Source organism: Sinocyclocheilus rhinocerous, unplaced genomic scaffold, assembly GCF_001515625.1.
Source record: "Sinocyclocheilus rhinocerous isolate Xijiao unplaced genomic scaffold, SAMN03320098_v1.1 scaffold677, whole genome shotgun sequence".
Taxonomy (NCBI): domain Eukaryota; kingdom Metazoa; phylum Chordata; class Actinopteri; order Cypriniformes; family Cyprinidae; genus Sinocyclocheilus; species Sinocyclocheilus rhinocerous.
This window is the reverse complement of record NW_015633185.1, coordinates 1,603,694-1,621,315: the sequence shown is the minus strand read 5'-3', so window position 1 is coordinate 1,621,315 and position 17,622 is coordinate 1,603,694. Positions and strand designations below refer to the sequence as shown.

At 37.3% G+C, this 17,622-nt stretch overlaps 1 protein-coding gene across 8 annotated transcripts in view; it reads left to right on the top strand.

The window, feature by feature from the left end:
* Positions 1–17,622, top strand: part of khdrbs2 (KH domain containing, RNA binding, signal transduction associated 2) — a 73,276-nt gene that overhangs the window by 39,768 nt on the left and 15,886 nt on the right. For all 8 annotated transcript variants that reach the window (XR_001640412.1, XR_001640411.1, XR_001640410.1 and 5 more), the window contains exons 3-6: positions 3,107–3,223; positions 8,779–8,925; positions 12,260–12,387; positions 14,743–14,941. Coding sequence is in view for 4 of the 8 variants with exons in the window: in XM_016556813.1 (XP_016412299.1) it covers positions 3,107–3,223; positions 8,779–8,925; positions 12,260–12,387; positions 14,743–14,941 (591 nt within the window). In the remaining 4 variants the exon portion in view is untranslated. The remainder of the gene's footprint in view (positions 1–3,106; positions 3,224–8,778; positions 8,926–12,259; positions 12,388–14,742; positions 14,942–17,622) is intronic.

Below are 17,622 nucleotides of genomic sequence, written 5' to 3'. Positions count from 1 at the left end.
GGGATTTTCGCAGTGTTTTCAGACGTACACACTGATCCAGGCTCTAGAAGTGTGAGTTAGTGATCTAGTCTCCAACAGCACACCATGCGCACTTTCTTAGAAGTCCCATTTGCTCATAATAAGGCAATGCGGTTTGACACTTATGCCTCCGGTTGTCAGGTTTATCATCCTCAGCCTGTCAGTGCTGCATAATGCCCATCATTCTGTGGCCTGCCTCTGCTGGGGACTGTGAGGGACAGCTTGCATCGCTTCAAACCTCATCCAGCACTGAACTGTGCCCCCTAATAAAGCCTAAATTGCCCACCGTGGAGCAGGAGAGTGGCTCCAGACACTCATTAGCTTAATGAAAACAGGCCACTCCACTGCAGCCGCCCAGTGAGCATCTTCACACTGTAGCTGAGGCAACCATCTGCTCCGAGGCACCCAGCCAGCTGCAGAGTATTCCTGTCATACACACCCCGTCAGAGGGGATGCAAAAGGCACACCTCCAGCTCAACCGCTCCGAGAGAGTTGGTCATGACGCTTTGGCGCAGTGCTGCAGTGTTGCTAAATATACTGCCCTACCCACACCTCACCCTTTCACCTGAAACTGTTTGCATTTGCTTTGTGGCTCCGGCCAAATTCGGTGACGGTTCTTCTGCGTTTCATCAGCTAGAGTTCCCTACAGCTGCATCTACAGCCTGACTGGGAAGAGCATGTGTTGAGGAGTTTCCAGCCATGTGCTAGGCAGGGTATGTCAACATGTGTTTCAGCCAACTGTTTCATTCTGGCCACCACATATCAGCTAACCTTTGCAAACATTTGAAGGGCAAATCCACTTCCCTTAGTAATGTCTGGCTCACTGGGCTGGACATATACAAATACTGTAGTAGCCTTATCGCTAAAATTATGCAACATCAGACTGTACAAATGTGTGCTTTATTTATGTTACAGTTGGAATGTCACGGATGGTGGACTAGTCAAACACAACCAATATTTATGTATTTATTTATTTATTTGGGCCTCCTAGTCTTAAGACTGTTTTTTAAGAGTAAAGTTTAAGAGTTACGTTTTTTTCCCCTGCTTGCACAGTAAAATTCGTATTACAGTTAAAAAATGTGTTTTATAGTTCACACAGTAAAACTCTCACAGAGAAGATGTCGTTTAAATTCATCCCCACTTTTTTATGTCTTTTGCCATTACCACTGTGTTGGCAGTGATAAGATGTGTCAAGTTAAAACATGTGAAAAATTGTGAGTGTGTGTGTGTGTGTATTGGTCAGAAAGAACAATCTGTTTAGATGTGTTCTCAACATCCAAAAGGTCACTTTCTTATTCTGTTTTATTGTCCTGTGTAAAGATATACAAAATGTTTTTAAAAGGTTTCTCAAAAACATATTACATCTAAAGTGAATTTAGAGAGGCTGCTGGCTAAGGGGATTGTGGTAATGCATCAGATAAAGTGATGAACACTGAACATGAGCAGACAGTGATGAAGTGTTATAAAGGGAATCTGATGCACCGTTTTATACAAGGGCACTTTTTCTTACAATGGCAGCATTTATTGACTATTTAAGATTTGTTGTTATCATGGGCATTAAACAAACCTCTGCAGCCCAAATCTGATTGCAAAGTGTAAGACTTTGAAGATACAGTTGTATGATGCACTGATGTGAGTAAACCAATGGAGAGAGGGGGTGAAAAAATGGTGAAGGCCAAGTGTTCTCAATGACCGCTGATCTGCTGTGTGACTGAAATGTTAGTTGCTGCCCCAAGGCAGTTGCTGGATAGCTCATCATCTGAGTAGTATTTCTTGAATCCCCATTGGAAATGAACTCATTATGTTATGCCTCATTCAAGCATGGACTTCTGGATCATTTTGAAGATCCCTTTTGGCATTTGGTACATGTTATAATATCTCTGAAAGCAGCGGAGCCCTACCACTGACCCCAAACATTGATTAGACACATGAGTGGCTGCAGTGCCCTGCAGAAACAGGTGTAGACTTTCACATCTGTTTTGATCGCTTCTGAAAAACTTGAACCAAAAAATGTTTGAGGACTGCCACAGATTTAATTTTGAACCAACAAAAGAATTTTTCATTCTCTCACTGTAACTGTTTTTGTGCTTGATGAGAAAAACCAACCTACTTTTGACTGTTTTGTTTAGATGCATTATCAACATCCAAAAGGTCACTTTCTTCTGTTTTATTGTCCTGTGTAAAAAACATACAAAATGTTTTTTTAAAAGGTTTCTAAAAAACATATTACATCTAAAGAGAATTTAGAGAGGCTGCTGGCTAAACGCATTGTGGCGATACATCAGAGAAAGTGATGAACACTGAATATGAGCAGACAGTGATGAAGTGACACTGTTATAAAGGGAATCTGATGCACCACTTTATACAAGGGCACTTTTTCTTACAATGCCAGCATTTATTGACTGTTTAAGATTTGTTGTTATCATGGGCATTAAACAAACCTCTGCAGCCCAAATCTGATTGCAAAGTGTAAGACTTTGAAGATACAGTTGTATGATGCACTGATGTGAGTAAACCAACGGAGAGAGAGGGTGAAAAAATGGTGAAGGCCAAGTGTTCTCAGTGACCGCTGATCTGCTGTGTGACTGAAATGTTAGTTGCTGCCCCAAGGCAGTTGCTGGATAGCTCATCATCTGGGTAGTATTACTTGAATCCCCATTGGAAATGAACTCATTATGTTATGCCTCATTCAAGCATGGACTTCTGGATCATTTTGAAGATCCCTTTTGGCATTTGGTACATGTTATAATATCTCTGAAAGCAGCGGAGCCCTACCACTGACCCCAAACATTGATTAGACACATGAGTGGCTGCAGTGCCCTGCAGAAACAGGTGTAGACTTTCACATCTGTTTTGATCGCTTCTGAAAAACTTGAACCAAAAAATGTTTGAGGACTGCCACAGATTTAATTTTGAACCAACAAAAGAATTTTTCATTCTCTCACTGTAACTGTTTTTGTGCTTGATGAGAAAAACCAACCTACTTTTGACTGTTTTTTTTTTTTACTGTGAAGTAACTGAGGCAACTGTCTAGGAAGCAGGCAGTGTGAGAGACCAACCGTATTGCTTTTTCTCTCCTCTATTACAGTTTAATTTTGTTGGGAAACTGCTGGGGCCCAGGGGCAATTCCATGAAAAGATTACAAGAGGAAACGGGAGCAAAGATGTCCATCCTCGGCAAGGGTTCAATGAGGGATAAAGGCAAGGTAAGATGACTAGCAACAACTTGTTTTTTTATTCTCCTATGTACTGTATAAATGCAATATATTCCATAAATGCTTCGAGTATTATTATTAAGATTGACATTGATTTGTTTGTAACCATAAATGCCGTAATATTAAATAAAATATCTCAACTGACTCCTCATGACAAAAGCAAACTACCTGCATTTGTTTAGACCTGTATTAAACCATTTGTTGATTTTTGTCAATGAGAAAGTGTAATAGTATTGTAATTCTATGGAAGTCTTTTTCTGCCACGGAAAAAAAAAAAACTTTTGGTATGACATAAAAAGTTAAAATTATGAAATACAAAGTTATATATAAGGTAATATATAATCTAAAATGTCAAAATTATGCTTAGTCATAATTATGAGATTAGAAAGTCTTATGACATAAAATGTTGACTTATAATTTTGACTTTTTATTTCACAATTGAAATTTTTTATCTCATGATTTAAACTATTTGTCTCACAATTATGACTTGACATTCATAATTTGAAAAAGTTTTATGTTATAATTATGTTGAAATCAGAGTGTGTGATTGGGAGTGGAGCGGTGTGATTTTTGACTGGAGCAAGGAGTGGATTTTTTGAAAGTCGGAGCATCACTCGCTCCAAGCACAATTAATGCCAACAGTTCATACTATAACTGCATTTTATCAAGAATTCACGCATTGAACATCATTAACTGGCTTGACAGATATGTGGATCACTCAAATCAGAAAGAAGGTGAAGGTTAATGACAGCGATGGACGAGTGTGGGAGGTTATATCTCAGGCATGTTTGTTTGTAGCATGTGGATACTCAGTAATGATTGGGTGAATTCACGTTTTAAACAGTTTATTGTACAGGTAGTTAATCTCCGCTCTAAACTAAAGTGCGCTACATTGCTGCACGCGCACACACAACACACAAGTTCGCACATAACGTACAGATCGCGCACACAGAAACATTCAGGAGTGCAGAAAATTATTGTCAACGCTGTCCTGTGGTTTATCAGCTTAAAAAAGGAAAAGTTACAGCATATTCTTTCTGTTTCTGAAGTAACTACAACCCTCAGCTTTGCCATAGTAGAGAGACGCTGCACACACAAGTGAGTTAAACAGTCATTTAATATAAACTTGGGCTAATTGTAGTGTTCCAATAAACCACGTTAAAACTATTCTTCTAGTACTGTGGATTTAATTTTCATTTAATATATGTTCTGAACAGAACTTTGTGGTATTTCAAAACATGCTGAAATACTTTAGTGACAAATTTCGCCATGGAGCAAAGGCGGAGCTACATTTCTGATCAGTGGAGCGAGGAGCGGGAAACGCTGAACCCAGAGCGGAGCGGAGTGAATATTAAATGCTTGGAGTGTGGAGGAGAAATTGTTGCCGCTCCACTCCGCTCACATACTCTGGTTGAAATATTGGATACTACGTCATAATTATGAGATTTAAAAAAAAGTATTGACATATTAGTCATGCAGTAACTTTCAACGTTTTAACTAATAATTATGACTTATCTCATAATTTGTACTTTTTATATCATAATTATGATTTACCAAAGCATGATTTTTTTTCTTATGTGGAGGAAATGGGCTTCCATAAGCTTGTGCATGTTATGCACACTACATTTATTCCAGAGCAGAGTGCTTTATCCCTTAAATCCTGTAAACCTTTCATTTATTTGAGTTTAACCAGCATCAGCAGTGGCTGACAGAGCAAAGTGTGAGATGACGCTGAGACAGAAGATCATTACCTGCTCTATATGCCCCTAGATAGAGGAGGAACTGCTGTTTTTAGCATTTACTGATGTTGTATACATTCTTGAAAAGAGAAATATATATTGCAACCTAACAGACCTATGTTTTTTTTTTTTGTCAGTGTTTGTAGAATCAACAATATCTCTAGGTTGCAAAGGAGTTATTGAGACTATTCACAGTATGGATCTTTCTCAGTGGATATGATTTAAACATGTGCTTTGGATTGAGTGTTGGTGAGTGTAATGTTTAGAAATGGCATTTTGTGATTCAGCCAAACAGCTGCCCTAAGAGACATACTGGTCATTTACCTAGCCAGAGAATCGTTCCAAATGTAATATTTCTCGGTTTGCTGCTCCTGTCATCTCATAATAGGCCATCTTGAATTCCCCAGCTCAATAAAATGTTAATTTTAATGTAATATTATTGAATGCAACTCCATTGAATGAAAAACATTTATATCAAGCATTAGTTTTCTTTCACTTAGTGTATGAAATAGAATGAAGCAATAAGCAAAGCGATGCTGTATTCTAAAGAGATTTTACCAATGTTAAGGGGTGTTGTTAGGCACAAGTGAAGCATAGAACCTTGGCATATTAATATAGCATTGAGATGATGTGTGCATATTTACATCAATGTTGAATGTTGTTCAACCAATAATATTTTAGAGCTGGAACAATCCTTTTTTCAACAGCACCATGATGAAAACTTGAAGATTTTGAAGATCAACAGAAACTTTGTTTGTGCAATCAGCAATGCATTTACAGTTACCTGAGAGTGTAGTATGAATTATTTACACAAGAGCTGTTTGTCCTCATTTGGTCTCTGAAAAGTGTTCTGAACTTGTTAGAGGAATGAAATGTAGTGCACAGTGCAAAACCCAGTGTCTTGTTCACATTCCACCTGCAGTCTATTTTAGCCATGTGCTAAAGGCATGTGCGCTGGTTTAGCGCTGTGCCGTGAATATTTAACGCAAACACCTCCTTTCTAAATAAACGAAGCTCTATAAAATGCAGCGGATTTGTCTGTGGATCAATCTATTACTGAAATCAGATTGGTTGGTTTATGACTTAAAAAAAAAGCAGTGAGAGATTTTTTTTTCATATGCAGTATATCAGAAACCATACGAACAATTTATGACCCCATTGTATCCAATAGAAATTATTTTTACTAGATTTATTTTACATACAGTGGGTACGGAAAGTATTCAGACCCAACAATTCTGTGTTTTTCTGTCAATATGGGGTGCTGTGTGTACATTAATGAGGAAAAAAAATTAACTTAAATGATTTTAGCAAATGGCTGCAATATAACAAAGAGTGAAAAATTTAAGGGGGTCTGAATACTTTCCGTACCCACTGTATGTAGAATACATATTGCATTTCGCTACATACTGTACATACGTGTGTTTATATGTGGTCTTGCATCAATTTTATACTAGCATTGTGCAAACTGCATTGTGCAGATCACATCGTGCACACAGCCCCAATTTTACCATTACCTGATTTACATAATTTCTTAAGTGAATTGTGTGCTCAAGCAATGCAGATGGCATGCAAATAAAAGATGCTTTTAGGGCTCTATTCTTTTCTTAATGAATTCCCCCTCAGACTTTAATTTAAACAAATTACGCATATTATTTTGACTAAAATCTGTCTTCATTGCAATCATTTCACAGAACCAAACAAGACCAATGTTTTGTTATTGTTTTATAGTCTTACATTGTTACATGCTAAAAAGGTGTCCAAAAGAAGCAAATGAGACAGGAATATGCAATGTTTTATTCCAAATAGCCATGTGGGGCGTTTCTACAAGCAAAATGTTCTTTAAGTTTTATAAACACACTTTTCACTATAGAATTTCACACTGTTTTAACCATGCAGAAGAATCGTAGTCTGAAATCTATTTACATTTATGGCAGAACTCAAACAAGAGCCTGTTGGATTGTTTTAAATCCCAAAGGCAATCATTAATGCAAACATATTCCATTATAAAGAGTCACCTTGAGCTGGTACAGGTTTGTTATACATATGAAATTAAGAGTCAGCCGTGCATCTTTATAGACTTGTCTGTGCAGTATCTGAAAGTCCTACTGAGGTCTTCATATAACACTGTCTACATCCAAGGATATGCAAAGCAAAGAATATTGCATTTAGAATGATTCCCTAGGCAAGTAAATGAACAGCTTATGTCTGAGGGCAGCAAATTGACTGAATCAAAAAATGGTATTTCAGGATATTACATTCACCACAATGGCAACTGGTGTAGCGCAAATCTCAATCTAGGGGTAGACTCAAATGTTATAGCAGAAATATTTAACTCATATCCTTAATTTTTAAGGAAGTAAAATAAAATCCAGTGTTTATTATGACCCTGTTTCCATGAGTTTCAGGAGTAGATTTTATTTAGCTCTATAAGCTTTTGTTTGAATGTTTCAAAACTGAGCTCTTTAACTCCATAGGGGCACTGGATAACTGTCAGGCTTAAAAGTGTCAGATTCACTATTTGTACTTTACTGGGAATAAATATGAGGAACCCTACATTTTGTCACATTTGAAGAGGATTCTGCTGTGCTTAGACGTGCTTACTTGAGTGCCTTTTGAAATGCATCCTGGGAGACAGACCTACCTTTTGAAACAACAGAACATTTTCTTCATGGATTGACATGAAAGGAAAGTTAAAGCTTTCAGGCTTGAAACAGAACAAATGTAAAAATGAGGTGGCAGACTTTTCACTGTCTCCTGCTTCCCCTTTTGTCTGTCCATTTTTAAGTTAATCTGGAAACACCCACAGCGTCCACACCTACACGCATATATTTGTGTCTACTCTCAAAATCACCGTCTGAACCATCTCACCTCACAATTCATCGGCACCTGTATACGGAGCCCCACAAAATATGATTACGCCTCTCAGAAAAGCTTAAGTGTCTCCTGACCTGTCGTCCATGCAAAGCATGATGGAAAAAGTGCTTGGGTCACTGTGAAATGATAGAGAGATGGCATCGGTAAGTGTTTATTAAAGCTGAAGGGGCTACAAGGGCCCGCATCAGTGATCAGACATCTGTGAATGGCCCCTACATCAAAGTCCTCCTGTCTTTAAGAAGAAGCCACCGTCAAATAGTAATCAGCATTAGACAGAAATGTTGGCTACCTTAATTACAAGCTTTTTGAAGTTTTACGTTTTTTTGAAGAACCACAACACCTTTAGCAATCAGAGAGAATTGAAACACTGAATACTTCTGTGAAATATCACCCTTTTCTGCTCTTCTGATGGCAGGATTTAATCAGAAAGGTGACGGTGTCAATTTATTTCTGACAAAAGCCCTTGGGCAGATTTAAGCATGATGATTTGCAGTATCTGCGTACCCATTATCTGTGTTACAGAGTAAGGGTGTTGATAGGTTCCATTGTTCACAATGTTCCCATACCGTTATGAGAATTATTATAAAAGGTGAGTTAAAAAAGTCATATTTATGACCTTTTTGTCAAAATACATCCAAAGAACATCATCACTTCAAAAAGACTTTCTTTCTTAAAGGGATAGTTCACCTAAAAATTATTATTCTGTCACCTGTATGACTTTCCTTTCTATGTGCATGGGATAAAAAGATCATTTGAAAAATGTCCCACATGAGGGTGAGTAAATGATCTATCCCTTTAATGCCTTTCCAGTTCACTCTCAGTTCAAAATATGCATCATGGTTTGGTTTGAGGGGAAAAAAGTACTGTTTATTTAATTCATTAATGATATGATTAATTCTTCACACAGAAGTCCTGACTATTTTCCATCTCTAGGAGGAAGAGCTGAGGAAAAGTGGAGAGGCGAAATACGCCCATTTGAGCAACGATCTTCATGTTTTGATTGAAGTTTTCGCACCACCTGGAGAAGCCTATTCCCGCATGAGCCATGCCCTGGAGGAGATTAAGAAATTCCTTGTTCCAGTAAGTTCATATAGTCGGATTCCTTAAGAGGGATGGTGAGCTGGAAGCCAAGATGAGATGAGTGCACCAACCAATACTGAACTCTAGTGCTCTCCTGCATGCATAAACTTGTTCATGTTTATTGCATAGAAAAAAGAGATTACAGAGTTATGCATATGATTAAATATATACATTGGAGATCAGCCTTAAAAAAATGGATGTTTAATATGTTGGAATTGGCTAGAAACTGAGAGAATGCTTCTGGTTTCTCATAATGTATTTTTCAAATCCAAATTAATTTCACCCTAGGTTATGAATTTTCTTTAAAAAACAAATGACAAGTTCTTCAGCTTTTGACTATGTACAGTTCAAAAGTCAGTAAGATTTAAAATAATAATAATACTTTATGAAGAGATTTCAAATTAATGCTGTTCACTGTGTAATGGTATCCACATAAATAAATAAACTAATAAATATGTAAGCGGCACAACTATTTAACATTGACAATAATTAGATTTAATAATAAATAAATTAGATTTATTTATTTACTGAGCACCAAATCAGTATATCAGAATGATTTCTGAAGGCTCATGTGACACTGAAGCCTGTAGTAATGTTTGCTGAAAATTCACAGCAATAAATGACATTTAACATATTAAAATAGAAAACAGATTTTAAATTGAAATAACATTTCACCGTATTACTGTTTTTTTTTTTATTATTATAAAGAATTGAACTGTTCCGTGGGAGATTTACTTGAATGATTTTTAATAGAATTTCTTGGTAAGTAACACAGCACTGTTAAAATGTTTTCTCAGGTAACCTAAAATGTGCATCATTTAGTTACATCAAGGGTCAAATCAAATGTAAATAGCACATTAAAGTTAAAAGTTAGACACTTTTTTGTGTGTGCACTGTACAGGTCTGGTATAAAGAATGTTTTTGCTCAGGTGGCCGAAATGTCCACCCAATAGAGAAAAGTTTTGCTCAGCAAGAAAAAAAATTAGAGGGAACATTGGTCCAGACTATAAATATTAATGTAGCAGTATTAGTTGTTGGCCTCAGGGAGGAAGCCTTCTAGGAGAGATTCCCTGCATTCAGCTCTCCCGCCCTGGGCTTTAGGCAGGCTCTTAGCCTCTTGGACCATATCTTTGCATCATCCACATCACTGATCTGGTCACATCCTCCATATGTTTTGCTGTCAGTGTTGTTCCATGTTTTATCCTTATGCCCACGGCAGAATACCAAGCAGAAGAATTTTCAATCTCAATAACTCTGTTTCTAATCTATATCTGTAGTAGGTATTTTAAGATGTCATAGACACGCTCCTGACATATTATGATGCCTCCTTTTTTAGCCAAATTCTAAGACAGCAATGTGTGGGTATCCATTTCTGCTAGGATGCTGCCATAAAAGCAGCTTCCTATGTAGGCAGTATGCAGCTAGGCAGCTCATTAGGGTTTGGAGATAATGTCTTGACATTTTTCCATCTTTGAATGTGTTTATAGTGGTCTACTCGTTTATCTTTGTCAGAAAGCTTGATTCTTGTCAGGATTAAAGGAGTGTGCTGGCATCTCAAGTGCACTTTGAAATGTTAATAATATCTAGGCAGCCATGTGAATATTTCATAGCATTTGTTTTATAGAGACATGACATAATTTCTAATTCAAGGATTTTGCTAGGTCCCTTAATTCCAGTGAAAACAAACCTTAATGCTACGGCACACGTGACATTCTAGTGTATTGTGTGCTTCTGACTTTCTTGCAATAGTTTTGGGAAGCCATTTTCTGTTCCAGCATCACACAATGCCACAGTGCAAAAAGAAAAGTCTATTAAGAAATGTTTTAGTAAGTCTAAGTCTGACAAGCTTAGACCTGTACTCCTATTGAACACCTTTGAGATGAACTGGAACACAGACTGAGAGCCAGACCCCCTGACTCATTACCTGTCCTTAGTTATGCTCTTGTGTCCGAATGAGAGAAAAACCCAGCATCCGTGTTTCAACGTCTACTTCAAAACCTTCCCAGAAGAGTGGAAACTGTTAACAAAGGCAGACCCAGCTTCCAAATAATAAGTTTATTTTATTTAATAATAATACGTTTATTTAATATAGCACCTTTCTGGAAACTCAAGGTCACTTTACAATATTATAACAAATAAACATTACAGCAGACAGAAAAAAAATACAGATAAACATGAAATACATAACATGAATCAGATCATACAGTCAGAGATCAGAGAAACAAGAAAGGAAAAGATGTTTTCCTTTTTTTAAGGTGGTTAAAAAATTCATAGAGTGCTGATCCAAGCACTTCGCCTCACCTTACCAACATGGTACAGAAGCTATCAACATTCCAATGTCTAGGTGATAGTCTCTGTAGTTTCTAAGAGTATCTTCAGAGGACTGTTAAATGATCACCCCTCATTTGTCATATTTCCAAATGTTTCACCAATTAGCACTGTAGAGGATGGATATGTAGTGTTTTAGTTCTTTTTTGAAGGAAAGTTATACTCTATATTTGGTATATTTACATTTTATTTAATAATGGACAAGCCTCCATTTAGTGGACACAAAAGCAGCTCTGAACCTCAGAAATGCAATTTTTATTGATTGTTGAGCATATCTCTGTGGAAAGGCCGCTCTCTTCTAGCTGCCATGTCTGATATTTGCCTGTACCCAGCTGTTGTGCCAAACAGGAAGGGAATAAGTGGCTGGTGGAAATGAGGCTCAGTTTATCTGCCTGTGGCAGTGACATGATAATAAAATAAGCGCTATCCACTCTGTAATAGTCCTTGTGATTCAGGGCCCTGTCATGTTCAATCAAATGAGAGAGGGACTTTATAAATGCAGAAAGTGGAATTATTCTTTCACAACAATGCACTGATAGCTGATGTCAAACAAAGTTAATAAGCCAGCGCTCTATTTTTCTCCTGCCTCTTATCATTTCTCTTCCTCTAAATGAAAGATATGTGTGCATCACGTTCCCTCATTCTACACCATATTTTCAGCGTGTGTTGGAGTGCATGTCATATGGTGCCTTTTTGTCAGTATGTATGCAAAACTGTTTCATGTCCTCCACATCTGAAAAACAAGCTAAAACAGGTTTCTTTTTATCCTTATTTTTGTTTGAAGTCAGCAAAACTTTCTAGCAGTATTTTTAACATTCCCTGCCAACGTTCTGGTGGTCTGGCAATGCATTTAATACTCTGTTGCTTTGACGCTGTTTTCAGCAAGATGTGCATCCAACTGGGTAGTTTCTTTATGTAGAAGCATGTCAAATGAGATGCACATACAACACCTTCACGTTGGTTTATACATGAATTTTTATGTCAAGTTTGCTGTTTCTTTCCACAGGATTACAATGATGAGATCAGGCAGGAGCAACTTCGTGAGCTCTCCTACTTAAATGGCTCAGATGACCCCAGCCGAGGAAGAACCGCACGAGGACGAGGCTTACGTCTGACCTCCACAGCATCCACCCGGTACAGTAGCTTCACCACATCAGCCCAATCATAGAAACCTTAAAGGAATTGTCCATTAGCACTGCATTATTCATATACTTTATTTATTACCTGGAGATGACTTAAAAAACACACATAAAACATATATTGTCGCAATCGTGTGTTTAATGTCTTCACGTTTCATCAATCCAAACGTTTCTTTTGGACTTTTTATTCCGCTTAAAGTCTGCATGAAATCCAAATTTACAATATTTATTTTGTTAGCGCACATAATCCATGCAAGTTAATCCACTGAAAACATTTTTTTTTGTTTTGGTAATGTTTAATCAAAATCTGATCATTTGCTTCAGCTCTGGAATGGCATTCCTTCTCTGCTGACGTCAGTTTGACGGCTTGGGCAGAATATTCTTAACCACACCCTCTAACCATTAGTTTGCTATGATTGAGAGATGGAGAGGAGGAGCGCAAAAATAAAACCCTGTTTCAGCTGGAAATACGTCACAATACTGAAATAATATATGCTTTTGTCCATATTAGCAAAGAGTATTTAGGGATTTCCTGGCACATCATAAGTTATTACTTTTATGAGTCCGTCTTGGACTTTCTGCGCGAGAGCGCCCTCCGGTTCAAGTATGAATGAAACATACACTGCGTGAAAGTGTTGAGGGCTCTATGATGTTCACATCGCCTCATTCTGGATACAAATAAAACATCAGGTCATGCACAGACTATCCTGTCTCTTTGAATTTAAATGTAGATTTATTCTCACTGGCCTTTGAAAACCTCTATGTGAACACACTTCACACTTCGCCCGAAAAAAGTGCAGGGGACGAATTTACCTGTTATTAAAAGTGGGTGGGGGGGAGGGGACACATCCCCCGCGTATTCTACACCTATGTCATACAACAACAATAATAATAATAATTTATTCTGTGTTTCTGGTGAAACCGAAGTCAGCCAAGTTTACACTAACTGCTTTAACTCTAACTGTTAAAGGCCCAATTTTCACTCCCAAACATCTGTGCACTGTTGGATCATGAAAGTGCCCTGAGGCTCAGTGTTACTAATCAGGTTAGCAGGTGAAGCTTTAATTGTTCGCATCAAAAGCATAACTTATATATACCGTCATACATTATTTACACTTTAATGTTAATCTTTAATGTTTATTTAATAAATTTCACACTGCACTTGTTCTGGCTTGCTTGAGCCTCTGAAGATCCCTCTAGGATTCTCCCAAAACAACTACAACTTGCATTACCGCAAGTAGTAATAATAGATTCAAAATGTGATCTTTCTGTTTACCGTTCCTGACAGATAAAGCTATAAAGCACCTTTTCCCCTTGATGTGCCTTGAGAAGTCATTACCACAAATCAGCATGGCAAAAACAACACTGATGAGGCCATTAGTCTCTGTAGGATCTTTGGATTTGGATGGACGAAATGTAGAACTAGACAGACTGAAACATCTGCCATTCACCAGTGCTGCCAACTCCATCTGCCATGCTGCAACAGTAATCAGGTTGAAAATTACTCCAGAAACAGACAGCTTCACCCCTTGATTCCACAGAATCATCCTAAAAAACAATAGCAGCACAAGGGAGTGAAACCGTAGATCAAAATAAAGCTGTCTCTCATCGGACTGAATGAAACAATGTGTTCTACAGACTGCTTTTGGATGCCATGCTTCACTGCCACTATTACAGTGTGTAACCAGAGCAGTGCTATGAAAGAAAAGAGCTGAGGCAGTGAATATTGCAACATCTTTAAAAACTCTGCTGTCTCACCTTATTGAGTCACTGGCATTATGGTTCACAGGGCTTTAATAGGCTGTCGGTGATGACACCGCAACACAGCAACCCACTATTATAGCACTGCAGCAAATGACTTAACAAAAAATGCTAATTTTTCATCTGTAAACACTGGAGTTGTGCTGCACTAATTTTGCATAGTGCTGCCACTGCATCAAGCCTTTGGAAGGTTTGGTGCTGATATCAAATTGACACTTTTACTGAAGTGCCTAAGATAATAAATACAATGTAAATTACATATGAATTATTTTATACATTAAACTAAATCTACACAGACCCAACCTATTTTGATTAAATTGATTAAATTATTGTCATTATTGGAAAGTTGGTTTATGAATATTTTTGTTGTAATTTATTTAAATATTAAATACATAAAAAATAAACTAAAATAAAATAAGCAATTAAAACTGAAAAAATAAATATAGCACAAATATATTGTGCTAAAAATCTTAAAAATATATATAAAAATATTCTATTTATATTTTCATGAAAATAAAATAAAATGACAAGTTAAAAAAATTATATATTATGTTAAATGTATTTTCTTTCAATTTATTTATGTCTTTAGAGGTCGAGGGAGGGCAGCTCCACCCCCTCCACCTGGACGAGGAGCAGCAGCACCCAGAGGAACTGTGGGTACACGCACCTCCGTCCCCACACCCACACTAGCCAGGGCAGTGTCTGCACCCAGGGCCAGAGGAACTACAGGGACCTCTGGATACAGAGCCCCAATACTGCAGGCCACGCACAAATCATATGATGACTATGTAAGTGAAGATTAAGTGTTTTTAATGACAATAATTTTTTGGAGTGTGTATGTGTTTTAGTTTTGTTTCAAGAACTACTGGTGTAAAAACACTTGCTGGTTTTTATATTTGACCAGAGTTGAGTTCAAAAACTTGTTCAAAAACTTTTCATTATTGAAAGTCTTGCTTACACACCCACACAAACAAATATACACAATCACAAAATAAAAGGCTTGACAGAAAAAGGTTTATGAATCCTTAAATCAAATTCACTGAGGTAAATGGACAAGGAATGGCCTTTCTATTTACCAAAGGTTGAATGAATCAGTGAAGACAGAACCCATTCTGACAGATTGAATGCTGTAAGATGTTAGTCTACATGCTGACATACTGTAAAGAAAAGCCATGTGGTGCAAAAAGAAAAGCATCTCCTCTCTTGATTGGAGACGATGAGCTTGACTATCATTATCAGTAATATAATTATTGATGATGGTCATGATGATGATGATTAAATAATAATGGAAGCTTTGCTCATTTGTAGGACAACACCTCCACATTGCAGACTTTTTGCATCCAGGTGTGCACAAGGTTATTTTTGAGAATTCTCAGCCAAGCGAATGTCAAACTCCAACTTAATGAAAAAAGCAATATCTCATGGATTCGTTTCCCTCTGAGCTTTTGCCTAATGCAAAAGCCCTTTATGTGCAGCTCTGTGGCCGATTGGTCTGTCTGCATGGGGAAATGTTAGAGTACATACTCATTACCAATGTGAATTGAGTTTTGCTGGAGAGCCTCTGTATTATGGGAGACATGGAAAACATGGACATATTTCTGTGAGTAATTGGATCTGCGGTAGGCAGGTGGAGGTAAGAGGACTAAGAAGTGAGCAGTTCACTATAGGAACATATTGTAACTTACCTTTCAAAATCTAACCTTGCCAATCCTAAACCTCGGGATTATTCCTAGACGTTGAGAATTCCAGAATGTGTATATATATTTGTGGAAATATATAAGTGTATATATAAGTATATATATATATGACTATGTCAGGTATATCTTTTTTATATATATATTATATATTACACACAGAGTGATCTGAATCTGAAAATTGTATCTTGTATTATTTATTCATATTTCTTTGGTAAGAATCATTTCAAAGATTCAATGTCTTTCTGAATCATATTACATTTGTGTGATTAACATAACAGCAAAGGGTTATATTACAGTAATATCAAACAATCATGTGAAGGTTTGATGCTGATATACTATAGTCAAATTAAAACTTTTACTGAAGTGCCTAAGATAATGAATTCTTATACATTATACTATGGGGCTTTTGAATTCCCTAATCTGATTGGCTGACGAACGTTCTAAGGTTTGCAATTATTTTCAGGGAAACACGGCTAAAGTAGTTCCAGGCAGGTCTTGACCGCATTACATGTTCATATCACTTTGCCAAGTGATTGGAGTTATTTCAAAGGTCCTTACAGCCCGACGACACTGACCAAGCTATTAAATATAGTAAACAATAGGATAAAAACAACAAATAATTTCCATGTTTTTGCCACAAAATAACTTTTTATTATGTGCAGAAAGCACATACTCTATTTCTCCTGCTCACTCTCCCTTACAAACGCACACATATACAGTACAGACACACACCAGCACAGAAACGTGTTGTCAGCGCTGTTCTGACGATTTTATCAGTAAAATAGTTTAGCAACTAGCAAGGTAATAACGGTGCTGTTCTTGCTGCTGACGAACACTGTTGAGAGACCCACAGACTCAGGTAATTCACACACACACTTAGTATCTCTCTCTCTCTCTCTCTCTCTTTCTAATAGGTTCATTATTAACAGCATTAGTCTGCAATCGAAGGCTCAAGTCTCCATTACTAGGTCTAAAATTACGTTTTGGAATTAGCTATGAAAGTGTGGGTTGAGATGCGTAAGAAATGAATCCTACACTCAAGAGCATTTCAATCAGCGTTTCAAGCGTCTTGAGGTGTGGTAACCATAATATAAGCAGAATAATTAACTCCTCGGGTGTGCATTATTTTCTAATAATTCAATGGCCCATCGTCAATTATTGCTTGCTTATTATACAAAATTCTTATACATTAAGCTAACCTGTTTCAAATATGAAGTGCAGTTTAAGAAATACAATAAATTATTGATACCAGTTTGTGTGTGTGTGTGTGTGTGAGTATAGCCTGTTTTTTTTTTACTATGATTAATTTGCTGTCTGCTTTTATATAAACTGTCATCCAGGTTTAAGATGTATAAAATGAAAGACACATGAATATCCACTGTTGTGTGGCAGCGTTCTGCTCTTTTTGTTGGTGAGGATTTGAATCCAGTTAATCACAGCTCTTATGTATATCAGCCGAGCCGTGCCAGACTGCCTCCTCCTCTCCCTCTCAGCACAACAGCTTTACTCAAAGATCACAAGTGCTTTCTCAGAGGGCTCTTCACTCTTCTACAAACCAGTCAGACACTCCTCTATGTGCTGACGCCCCTTTTCTTCCCACAAAATAAACAGATCTCGGAATGTGGCATAGAATAATACTAGACGGATATCTGTGCTGTAACATTTCAAAATAATATGTTCAAAGCTGCTTGTTGATTGTTAATTATCCAATTTTTCTTGTCTGTCTGCTGGTATGGATTTAGTGGTTTAGGGCAGAGCTATCTGTTTGTCTT